The sequence below is a fragment of the Gasterosteus aculeatus genome, chromosome 17 (assembly GCF_964276395.1).
Source record: "Gasterosteus aculeatus chromosome 17, fGasAcu3.hap1.1, whole genome shotgun sequence".
Taxonomy (NCBI): domain Eukaryota; kingdom Metazoa; phylum Chordata; class Actinopteri; order Perciformes; family Gasterosteidae; genus Gasterosteus; species Gasterosteus aculeatus.
In genome coordinates, this window is record NC_135705.1 from 17507832 (window position 1) to 17520922 (window position 13091).

The following is a 13091-nucleotide window of genomic DNA, read 5'->3' on the forward strand; positions in this document are numbered from 1 at the left end:
ACACGTGATCCCTTTTTCTTCTGGTAATCACCCTCCAACCGCCGTTTCTTACGACCACTGTAAACCGTGAACGAATCGACAGCGTGTTCGTGGCGTGATGCTTGAATTAATAATTCGTTGATGTAAAGACAAATTCCTGTTTTTTTCTCCATCTGAGATCACACGGGTTCGCGCCACCGCTGTGTAACTTAGTAGAACAGTAAACGTACCTACAGGTGAAGAGTCGCACTACACGGGCCGGTTGGAAAATGTGCGAGATCGCAGATCACAGCAGTCAACAAGTTCCGGGTGACTCGCGACGGACGGACGACCTCAGGCCGAGATAAACAACACCGCGGGGCAGCAGCTCGAGCACGACGACTTTCACCATGGCGAAGAAACCGGATGACCGCGGACGTCTGTGGCTGTGATTTAACTGAAATAAAGTCTGCTGCCACGGTAAGTTCTCGCATTTCCTCGAAAGCGCTAGTTAGCATTTTAGGGTTAGCCTCCGCGGAAACTTAACGGGCGCGAGATCGCGTCGGCTAACGTTAGTTTAGCGGAACTGCCACTTCCCCGCGTTCGACCACGTCTTAAGTTGCTCGTCTTAAGTTGCGTCCTTTACGGTGGCGGCACATTGAACAGCGTGTGACTGGAGCCAGTGTGACGCTGGCGCGAGCTAACGTTAGCGTTAGCTTTAGCTTTAGCGTTGACGTGAGTTTGACGTGCCCCCCCCCCCCGAGCGGCGCTGAGCTGTCAACCGAACTCTGCTTCCATGACGCGAGGCAGCGGCTCTCCGGAAAAAAAAGAACAGAGGGACGTTATGAAAACCGTGAAGCGTCTAACGCTGACGTTTGTTAGTCAGTCGAATCGAATCAGCGCTTGTGTCCAAACGGCTCCCAAAGCGATCGATTCGGGCCGCGGTAACGTTAAGTCAGCCTTGTTGTGGTGTGACGTCAGCGGGGTTCTCAGAAGAGACGACCCGCCGCGGCGGACATCGCGGCGCCGTCCACATGTCGCGTGACTCCGCTGCCGCGTCACGCCGCGCTGTCGTGTACTTTTCGCTTCACCAAACTTTAGGGAGTTGTTGTTTTTTTTTGGTTATTGTCGTGTTTAAGTTGATTTTGTGTGTAGCTTTTGGTTAGAGACGGCGGAGGTCTTCATGAGCCCACACCGCCTCAGGTGAAGACAGAGACACCACCGAACCAGGTGGAGCGAGGACGGAAGAGTCCTTCACGTGCGGTGTTACATCGTGTAGTGGAGCGAGCTGTGGGCAATACGATTAATTCATACTGAGGAGAAAAGAAGATGTTGGCCCAGATGTGATCGATTTTATTGACAAAGCGAGTCGGATTCTTTCACAACTGCCTCCAGATTTCTAGATCGCTCAGGATTGCCAAATAATGGATGATTAATAATGTCTGGTTTAAATGATAGTGTAACTGCTAAATAATTTAACAAAAACAATTTTCTATTAATAATTATGACAGAAGTAACATCTCAATAACCAGAGCCATCAGAGGACCATTGTGGGTGATTTAACTTGCTGTTTCGTAACAAAATCCGCTTGCATACTTATAATAATACCTGCGTATCTGTGTTTGTGTTCCAGCTCCATCCCTAGATCTCCATCGCTCTCTCTAGCCATGTCGTCGCGCACGTTGCTGAAGCAGCAGCTGATGCGGGAACACGCCCAGGAGCAGGAGAGACGCGAGGCCCTGCACCAGGCCTCCGCCTCTCAGCTCCGCGCCTCCGACTCCACTCCAGCCATCTCTGTCACAATGTCCCCCTATGCTGCCCGGCCCCCTCCAGCACAGGTGCCCGTGGAGGTGCTTAAAGTGAGTTTGTCACCCATGTCCTTTTTGATTTTTAGTGCGGTCGGATTATCCCGGAACATTAAAGTACTCCTTTTGAATGAACAGGTGCAGACCCACCTGGAGAACCCCACCAAGTACCACATCCGGCAGGCTCAGAGGCAGCAGGTGAAGCAGTACCTCTCCACCACTCTTGGCAACAACGTGATTACCCAGACCATCGGTGTGTCGCCGGTGCCGCAGTCCAGTTCCGCCCCTGAAGTTGCTCTCACTGCCAGCAGTGCCCCTAACAGTCCCATGGCTCTACTCAACATCGGATCCAACAAGGAGGAAGTATGGGAAATCCTGCCCCCCCCCACACACACACACACACCCTCCCTCCTGCCCCCCCGCCTTGTGATACGAGAAGTGTGAATTTTTGTGTCTGGTTCTGGTTTCCTGCTGAAGCAGATTGCGAAACCATGTGCATCGATGTCCTTCTGCAACCGCGCAGCGCAATATTGGACGAGTTAAATGTCCCCCCCCCCCTTTTGCTCACTTTCAGCTTAATTGCTTTCTGTTTGCACGGCAACGATGTGTCCGAGGGTCCCACTGCGCTGATGCATTATTATAACCGCGTTGGCCTGTTGTCACAATAAGATGTGACATACTGCGCTCGAGGGTTAAACCATGGCAGCACTTCTCCCCTCTCTGTAAAATCAGGCCTCTTCAGTTAAATTGGTTGTAGTTTTTAGTGCCAGCCTTTGCTGAGTATACTTATACTGGGCTGTTTTTTAGTGTTTTAGTTACATGATGATTACTCCGGACACATTAAACCCCAAGGACTTTACTGATTAAGTAACAATGGTTTTTTGTTCTTTTCTCATCTGCTTTATCTAGATTGACGACGTGATAGACGACATCATTAGCCTTGAATCCAGTTTCAATGACGAAATCACTACCTTGATTGACTCAGGGCTTCAGTTGCCCAACACGGTATGTAGAGCAATGTATTTATTTTACTTTGTTTTTTAAAGTTTACAGGTTGTTCATTTGACCTACACTGACAGGATATCGCTGGATTTCAGGTCAAACCAACCATTTTCTTTTGTACCCAGTGTTTTTCTTTGAATGGATGGTCTCTATAATGTGTGGAATTCTGAAGTCGTAGGAGTAAATATACACTTTTGACACGGAGTTACTATTCGTCACAAAAGCGCTGCCTGGGCGGGGTAAAGGTATCACAGGGTACAAGACCAGGAGAAGCGAGTGGTTTGTACTGTAAAAAATCATGTTGTACCTTCCAGGTTAACCACTAATTTGTCAAATAGGAAGAGTTCACCAAAATTTACCCATAAAAAAAAAAAAAAAAAGTGGATTATGATTTTTCTTTTGGAAGACAAGAAAAAGAAGCACAGTGAGGTAAATTCTTATTCAATTTTTGGAAATAGCACCTAATATTGTTTTCCTGCCATATATTAAATGTTTTTTTTTCTTTATCCCTTTATGGCCTTTGTTTTAAAGTTTAGTTCTTGAAGGTAATCGTTATACCTGCTTTTTATGTCACGTTTGCTCTGTGCAAGATGCATTAGTATTCATCTGCCCGAGAACCAAATCAAATCATTTTTTGTTATTCTCATTTCGAGTAAAATGAGGACTCTTTTCAGAAAGTAAAATGCATTGCTTTTTAAAAATGTGTGTCATAAGAATTAAATTACTTATATTTCACATAAATGTATTTAACTGCACTGTCGAAGTGAAGGCCATCTTATTCTAATCTCCTCAAATAAGCAATTTGTGTCCAATTATAATAGCTCCGTTAATTTAAGGCCACTTGTTTCAGTTTTGTCTGTTAACATCGTCCCTGTGCCGTGACTTTGTTCATCGGGTGAGATGGTTACCGACACGCGTAATCGGTCGGTCCACTTCTTGAGGCGCTGGACGAGTGTTGCAAAGGCGCAGTCGGTCGAGGCGTAGAGACAACACAGCTGTATGTGGGGCCGTGGTCTGCTTGTTAGTGACATATATTCATCATGCTCTGCTTCCTTCAGCTCCCGGGGAACCTGTTGGATGTATACCACAGCTCTGGAATGGCCGCGCCCACTCTCACTGTCAGCAACTCCTGCCCGGCTGATCTTCCAAAAATTAAAAGGGAAATTACAGGTAGAGTATCTCACTTCCTCAAACATGATTCTTTTGACTGTTCTTCAGTGTTACGATAACCTTTTTTTTTAAGGTTTGAAATATTTAATTGTACGCAACGCTGTGTATCTGTGTTTCAGATGTAGACGCCAAAGCAATAATGAAAGAAAGGCAGAAGAAAGACAACCATAACCTCAGTGAGTCAGAAAGACATTTGTTTAATGTGAATGCAGTTTGCACCAGAAATACATTTGGAGCAAATCTTTTGCATGTTTCAGCTCGCGGACAACCATTTGATCTTTTTGTCTGCTCATTTTTGTTCCTATTTTCAACTTCATATCTAAGTTTATTTACATTGGTTTCTTCCTGTTATGTCGTCTCTTTGTTCCCACTGTAATCGCTTTTATTCTCTGTCCCAGAGTGCTTTTGGGAACAATTTATAAAGCGCTACGCAAATAACCTGTATTACCGTTATTTCTTTATAACTGGTTGTTGCTTTCCCTCTATGCCTTGTCGTTGTGGCAGTTGAGAGGAGGCGGCGATTCAACATCAACGACCGCATAAAGGAGCTTGGTACTCTGATACCCAAGTCGAACGACCCGTAAGCGCAGTCAGATTTTTCAGGATATAGTTTTTCTTTACACCCTGATTGTTAGATTGATAGATGTTAAATTGTTAGTACCTGCACCGGTTGTGTATTAAAAACCTTCCTGTTGTGTTTCTTTTCCTCCCTGTCTGTAAAATACATGTTTACTGATATCACAATGACGTCAGCGAGATGCGCTGGAACAAAGGCACTATACTGAAAGCCTCAGTAGACTACATCCGCAAGTTGCAGAAGGAGCAGCAGAGAGCCAAGGACATCGATATGCGTCAGAAGAAGCTGGAGCTCGTAAACCACAATCTGATGTTACGCATCCAGGTCAGTACCTGTTGGCTCTGGCGGCAGATCCAAGACAGGAGATGCAACAGCCATATTTATTTGAATGTATGTTGTGGAAGTTAAAGACAGAGTGGATAGGACTGGTGGGCTGGGTAAGCAATTCTGGCCCCTCCTCTTGCCTCGACAAAACCGGCGGTCCGCCCACTTTTTCAGCGGTTTGTGTCTGGGTGCTTCCTATATCTGTTTGTGGGCGACTGTGGGTGACGGGGCGCACGGTCGTCCTCCAATCAGAGGGTTGTCGGTTCGATCCCAGGCCCGGCTAACCCGCATGTCTATGTGTCCTTGGGCAAGACACTTAACCCGACTCCTGCAGCTGCGACTACAGTGTGTGAATGTTAGTTACTGATGGGCAGGTGTCACTGTGTATGGTTCTCCTGTCATCAGTGTATGGATGGGTGTGAATGGGTGAATGATCTCATGTAGTGTTAAAGCGCTTTGAGTGGTTGGAAGACTAGACAAAGCGCTTTACAAGTACAGACCATTTACCATATCTACATTTTTTTGCAGCGCATTTTAAAAGCTATCTCTTTGATGCGGGCTTTCGACAGTGGCTCCTAGTCGCTACATTTTTATAGTTTACGGGCAGAAATGGTTGGATAGAAGAAAGTACAAGTAGGGGACCTGGCTTGTGTAGATGCCCTTTTCAATTTGTCCGCATGGGGGAAACGTGCTTCTGCAGGCTACACAGATGTGAAAGCAAAGAACTTTTGCCACTTTGAGGTGTTGTTTATTTTAAGGAAATGACTTTCCATATGCTAAATGCATGTGTTGTAACAAAAATAACCATTGCAATCATTCCAGAACCAGACATCTGAATTGCGCGTCTGCTGCTTTTTGTTGTTGTTTGTAGGAACTGGAAATGCAGGCGCGGCTCCACAGCCTGAGTCCGGATCCATCCCTTCTCCATCAGCAGCAGGTCCAGCACGGCGGTCCGTCACTGCCCCAAGGTGCAGACGGCGTCTCCTCCCAAAACCTCCTCGGCATGGGCGCGTCCGGCATCGGACAGCCTCTGCCGGCCTCCTTCCTGTCCCCGCCCTCCTCTGACTCTCCGGCAGGAGTCACCATCAGCAGCCCGCTGGACCTGGGGGGCCTGAGCTTCGCCGAGCTGGACGACGACTCCGCCTCGGGACTCTACCCCGACGTGGGCTTGGGAGACTTTTTAATGGACGAGGTGTACACGCTGTCCCCAGAGAGGATGGCCGAGCCGCTCTTCTCCCCCTTGTCGCCCGGTGCCTCGAAAGGCAGCAGTCGCAGGAGCAGCCTTGAAATGGACGAGGACCTGTGATGGGGCTTTCTGTAGGGACAGAAAGGGCAGTCTATCCTTAAGTAACCGCAGTCTATTCGTAGGACTGTACAATGGAACATAGAAATAGCTACCGTTTAAGATCAAAATTAACATGTTCTTGATTTTATTTTTATTTTTGCCATACAGGCCTAATTATTATTGTTTGGAGCTGGTCCGATTTGATTATGTCTAGGTCTATAAAGGTCTATAAATGCAATCTTATTCAAATGAAATCTTGTATCGTAGGGGCTTGGACTTCCATTCTCATTTAGTTTTAAATATTTACTTCAGAGATCTAAGAGGGACATAACGTTTGCTTGAATTTATTATGTGCTCATAGGGAAGAAAGCTGTGAGGTTTCATTTTTTCACAACAACACTGGCATAAAAAACTGCGATGCCAACGTACATTATATTTTCTTTTTCACGGGGTGGATTCAGGGTTTGTTTTTAGCGGTTGCATGCTCTTCCACGTTTGGTTTCACCAGCAGCTACAGAAAGGATCTTTCTACAGTGAATTGGCACATTTTTAGATATTTACTGAATTTTGTATATAAGAATATTTTATTTTGAGCAATTTAATTGCACCTTATTTTACGGCAGTCTATGCATTTTATGAGCGCTTTTGTCCGTTTTTACTGCTATCGCACAGAGGGGACAGGTTGCATGTATTTGTAATACATTTTAAAAGCAATGTAACATTCACTTGCTGCTGCAGCTAGTCGGCCAAAGCAGGACTTCTTCCTGAGTAGCGACAAATTACAAATCAGCGTTTTATTTTTTTGAATATATTCAGGAGCCCCAAGAAAAGAGCAGCCGGGGACGGCTTTGCGTGTGTCCTGCTGCGCACAGACCTACGGATGCAAGTCTCACTAAGAGAATGGCTCGCTTTTTCAACTTAAAGTAAACTGACATATTTAACAATATGCACCACATCATGCCAATATGTGTAGTGTTTGACACAACACAGGGTGTCGTCCCCTTTGCCAACTGTTTTTAAATTTGTTTAACCAATAACCAAAAGGTATTTGCTTCACAGAGGTATATAAAAACAGAAAATACATCACCGAAACTGGATCGAGATTATGTTTTTTTTCTAGAATTGGCACAATAATCTGCTGAGCCACAATAAAGCCTCTGATCTCTGGACACATATTTTAATGACAAACTGCAATTAAATGGGTTGACAGTAACAAAAAAACAAAAAACTGTCGGTAAGCTTTTGAAGGCAATTACTTTACGCAGTCAGTTTATGAGTGAGGGAAAGCGACAACTGAAAAGTAAGTTCAACGCAACAGTCAACAAGAAAAACTAGTAAAGTAACAAAGATTACATTTGCAAATTATATTTGACCTTTAACTTACTGCAATGGCCACGACTTTTAACTTTAAATTATGCAACCCGATATTAGAAACTGCTCTTTGGTGCATGAAGAAGTATCCTATCCAAAACAGGGTTTGCATTAGAGATTACAAGTTAACAAACATCTTCATAGTGGGAGTGCGTACCCCAAAAAAGATGAGAAAACACAAACTTTGTCCAGACTCAGATACATGTACTTTTATCCCCTTAGGAGAAATTACAAAAGTACATCTCGTTAACAGCTTTTACTTGTTAAGACCTTGAACTTCCAAGAGACTATTTGACGTGAAAGAAACAGAACAAACAGAATCAAAAATACCACTTTGATTCTACAATTTAATGCTTATTTTTTAAATTTGGGGGCTCTGAAATAGGAAAAAGTATATATCTAACTTTTAAATTACTTTATCAAGGCACTGTATACTTAAGATGTGGTGGCGCAAATTACGAGGGCCAAGGAAACTCTGTAGTTGGAGAAGATTGCGTTGAGCCGCGGCCGGTGCAGAGAGTCAGGCCCGGTCGCAGGTCAAGTCCTGCCTCAGTTTCCTGCGTCCGCTGGAAGACTCGAGGGAGAAGCGAGGAGGCCGGAGCCGGCTGCAGGACCTAAAACCAATCGCCTTCGATGCACGTTCTTAAAACTCTGCTTGGAACTTTGGGAGGGAGGACGCACGCTGTTCCTCAAAGTTGCTACGCTGCATCCTTGTAGCCTGCAGCCTTCTCTGTAGACCTGGGCTGGTCCTCCAACAACCGCATAGGCAGAACCTATTTCATTTCATTTAGGAAGATATGCATCTCCTCCGGAGCATGATATATTTCAGGCTGAAAGAAGAACTATTTTAAGTTCAAATTAAATCAGTTAGGCCATGTACTTTCAGCTAAAAGTAATAATGCAATCTCAAGGCAGAGGAGATTCCATCAATACTGTCAACAAAAAACAACAGCAAACACATTCACTTGTAGGCAAGGACTTCTTATTTTTCTATTGCATAGAATATGAGCTGTTTTAACTGTAACCGTACGATGTCACAGAATATGTCCAAGCTACAGCTGCTGAATGTCACCACACATTGTTCTCTTTCAGCTGGATGCTGATTCCTCCTGCTCCATAAAACACAACTAAATGTAAAGTTTATGCATTCCTCATGGATTTTTCTCCTTGCAGTTGATTTTTGCAAAACTCAGTAAAGATTGCCAACACTTTTTAGCGATTTCATCAGTTCGTTGTTGCACCCTGGTGGTGTTTTTACTTTGACGTTTGACTTTCCTTAAACTCCTAAGTGGTCAAAAGATGTATATATAGATAAGCATCTCTACATGTATCACTTTTAGTAATTTAATGACTAGGTATTAGTTACTAGTTTCTGATTAAGAAAAACAATAAATTTACCTTAATTATGAATCTATTAGTCTTAACGAGGCAGTTTTTGTGTGTGGAGGCCACAGTGATGCTACTGAGGAAGCTAACGTTGCTCACGCTACTTAATTGTGATAAATGTCAAACGTCAGATGGTCTTTGACAACAAACTATATATTTGGATTTCTGATTTCATCTTTATCAGCTGGGAAAAGCTGGAAATCTGTGTGATGAAGAGTGTGTGCTGCTTTCTACACACACAGACACACACAGTGACGACCCCCCAACCTGCCTGTCAGAGGAAGCTTGTTTCTATTCAACGAGCTGCAAATTAGTCTGACCCTTTAAACCCCCCCCACACACACACACACACACAGACACACACACACACACACACACACAGACACACACACACACACACACACACACACACACACACACACACACACACACACACACACAAAGTCAGCAGGCTCTCCTCTCTCTCAATCCGTCTTGACTCACTCGCTCTTTCTTTTCACTCTGCCTCTGTCCCGCCCTGACACACAGGATGGACGTCTGAGAGACCACACACACAGACACACACACACACAGACACACACACACACACACACAGACACACACACACAGACACACACACACACAGACACACACACACAGACACACACACACACACACACACAGACACACAGACACACACACACACACACACAGACACACACACACACACACAGACACAGACACACACACATTAGACGGACAAGTCTGGGGGAGAAGGTCATTAACTCCACAAAAGAAGAACAATAGGCATCAGGTTAAAAAGGAGCTGATCCATCAACATGTGAGTAAAGATGGAGAGAGAGGAGAAGGGGAGAGGAGGAGAGGGGGTGAGGAGGAGAAGGGGAGAGGAGGAGAGGGGGTGAGGAGGAGAGGAGAAGGGGAGGAGGGATGAAGAAGAGGACAGGGGAGGAGAGGAGAAGGGGAGAGGAGAAGGAGGGATGAAGAAGAGGACAGGGGAGGAGAGGAGAAGGGGAGAGGAGAAGGAGGGATGAAGAAGAGGACAGGGGAGGGGAGGAGAGGGGGTGAGGAAAGAGAGGAGAAGGGGAGGAGGGATGAAGAAGAGGACAGGGGAGGAGAGGAGAAGGGGAGAGGAGAAGGAGGGATGAAGAAGAGGACAGGGGAGGAGAGGAGAAGGGGAGAGGAGAAGGAGGGATGAAGAAGAGGACAGGGGAGGGGAGGAGAGGGGGTGAGGAAAGAGAGGAGAAGGGGAGGAGGGATGAAGAAGAGGACAAGGGAGGAGAGGAGAGGAGGGAAGTGGGTAAGGAGGGAGGAATGATGAGACGACATACTTCCTGTTTCTGCTGTCAGAGGTTATTGTTTAGAGACAATAATGTCAACAGGAAGTGTAAACTTGTCCGTCGTCCTCCAACTCGTCGGCGATATTCAAAGACGACTTATTTTCATCACGCAACTCACATGTTCCTCATTACAGTTTTTTTCGATTGCTAAACGACAGTGAGCACAACTGGAACTACATGTGCAAAACTCTAACTACAGTCTGCACAGCAGCAGCTCATGTGGACCAAACTCTAGTTCATTTTTCATTGCTTGAACACAGTTTTCAAAACTCTACACACTTATCCCATGACTTTAACCACAACCTGCACAACACTGTGGATTTACAGCACTTTGTTCAAATGCTAACACACTGCTGTCAAAACTGTGAACCACACATTCAAAACGGAATAGATTTCAGCCTTGTGCCTTTCAAACACTGCTGATTGCAATTTCAGCTGAAAGGCTAAGCAGGTGTCTTGTTTTAGACTTGTTAGTGAACACACACAAAATATATATATATACACAGGTAAAGCTCAGAAAGACTAATTTTGGAAATGGAACAAGGAAGACGGGTTCGTGGAGGGAGAAGGGTGGCAGGGAGAGGGCGGGTTTGTGGAGGGAGACAAAGAAGACAAAGAGCTGTTATTTCAGATGAAATAAGGGCTACACTTATAGACCATGTCGTGAACCATGGTCTCTCATTGAGAGAGGCAGGGTTGAGGGTGCAACCCAATCTGCAAAGATCCACAGTGGCATCTGTAATGCGAATTTTCCATCATACAAACAGGTGAGAGTTACATCCTTATAGTAAATGAAAACATTACAGGAATTTATTTTGTATTGCAATTATGGAATATTTACACAAATATATATTACAGTAAGTTTGACTGTAAAATATATTTTTACAACAGGACCCAAAGGCTGCCCCCAACAGGAGGAAGAGCAAAAATATTTTCAGATGCGCAGGAAAATGCTATTGTTGACATGGTTGTTGTCAACAATGCAATAAAACTGCGGGAGATTCAAGATAGAGTGCTGGCTGATAATGAGATATTTGAAAATGTTAATTCTGTCAGCACAACAACTATTGCTCGAGTCCTACAGAAACACCAAGTTACAATGAAACAGTTATACACTGTACCGTTCGAGAGGAACAGTGAACGGGTAAAAGAGCAAAGATACCAATATGTCCAGGTAAGACGTCTGAGGTTACATACACAGCTATTACTGTAAAAATATTTACAGTAAAAAAACCACTAGCATTACTACAGTTACGTAAACTGTGCACTTACTGTTTTTCAGAGAGTAATGGAGGTGGAAGCACTGGAAACACCACATTCATTTGTATTTATCGATGAAGCTGGATTTAACCTTGCCAAAACACGGCGCAGAGGAAGGAATGTTATAGGTCAAAGGGCCACTGTGGAGGTTCCAGGCCAAAGGGGGGGAAATATAACCATGTGTGCTGCAATGGCCAATGATGGTTTGCTTCTCAACACACCACTCATTGGCTCATACAACACAGAAAGGCTTATAGCTTTCCTAGAACAGCTCTATGCTCAGCTAGTGCCAGCAGAACAGGGGGAGCCAGTAAGAAACCCCCAAGTTTTTGTCATAGTTTGCGATAACGTTGCTTTTCACCACTCTGCAGCTGTCACAGATTGGTTTGCAGCACATTGCAGATTTATAGTTTTGTACCTGCCTGCATATTCACCCTTCCTCAACCCAATAGAGGAGTTTTTCTCTGCCTGGAGGTGGAAAGTGTTTGATCACCACCCACATGACCAAATGTCTCTTTTGGAAGCCATGCGTGCCGGATGTGAGGCCACAAGTCCAGAGGACTGCCAGGGATGGATAAGGCACTCCAGAAGGTTCTTCCCCAGGTGCATGGCAAGAGAGAACATTAGATGTGATGTTGACGAAAACCTGTGGCCTGATGCTAGAGAGAGGCAGGATTAGCCCCTCAATTATTTGTTAGAATTAAAGTATGTACTTTTAGTTTCTACCTTTTTTTTCTCATTACTGTAATTCTGTAAATTACAGTACAGACTATTGAAGCAAACTTCTAATTTTTATTTACCTTAAAGAATTGTTATGTTCTAAAAATTTCAATAAATCATGTGAAAGAATGTCACTCTTTTTATTGAAGAAAATATTACTTTGTATGAAGTCACTGAAATGGATCAAACTGTAAAGATGAACAGTTAGTATTTTGTGTATTGGTGTTTGATGCTGGTGTTTTTACTCTCAGTGTGTTCTGAGTGACAGTGTGTGTTCTCTCACTGAGGCTTGTGCACAGTGTTGGCTGCACTGAGCCTGTTTTGAACCGTGTGTTAAGAGTTGTGTTGCTTGGAGTGAGTTTTGCAGGTGATGTGAACTGTTTAGCTCAGGTGACTGTTGGTAGTGCAGACTGTAGTTAGAGTTTTGCACATGTGACTCCAGTTGTGCCCACTGCCGTTTAGCAATCGAAAAAAACTGTAATACCGCAACAAACACACAACAAATATAAACAACATACAACATCTAGATAACATGTCAGACATGTGAGTATTAAAAATGATGATAAACTGGGTCTAATTACCTCAGACTGTCTGTGTGTGTGTGTTTATCTGTGTGTGTGTGTGTGTGTGTGTTTGTGTGTGTGTGATCTCTATCAGGTTATTGATGACTGAGACACTGATCAATACTTAGAGGGGTCACCTCCAGCTGCCCTCCACCTCTTCATCTCCGGATCTTCTTCCTCTCACACTCAGCCGCTGCCTTTGTAAAGTGTTTACACCTGATTGGCATGTTTACCATCACACACCCGACCCGGTTTGATCAATGTGTTCATGTGCGGCTATTTTCAAGGCAGCGTCTAAAAAAGGCAATAAAGTGACATAATTCAAAATGTCTG

At 44.4% G+C, this 13091-nt stretch overlaps 1 protein-coding gene across 4 annotated transcripts; it reads left to right on the forward strand.

Moving 5' to 3' along the window:
- Nucleotides 1–2: 2 nt before the first annotated feature.
- On the forward strand, nt 3–7288 carry tfe3b (transcription factor binding to IGHM enhancer 3b). Of its 4 annotated transcripts, none has more exons than XM_040204458.2 (9): nt 3–438; nt 1592–1817; nt 1902–2126; nt 2673–2768; nt 3824–3935; nt 4055–4111; nt 4440–4515; nt 4671–4836; nt 5708–7288. In XM_040204458.2, exons 2-9 carry the CDS (start codon nt 1626–1628, stop codon nt 6140–6142), a joined length of 1359 nt encoding a protein of 452 aa, XP_040060392.2. In that variant the 5' UTR covers nt 3–438; nt 1592–1625; the 3' UTR covers nt 6143–7288. The 4 variants fall into 4 exon arrangements, with proteins under 4 accessions (XP_040060392.2, XP_077947768.1, XP_040060391.2 ...); XM_078091642.1 differs by having other exon boundaries at nt 4689–4836; XM_040204457.2 differs by lacking the exon at nt 3–438 and adding an exon at nt 1040–1161 and having other exon boundaries at nt 4689–4836.
- Nucleotides 7289–13091: the final 5803 nt, after the last annotated feature.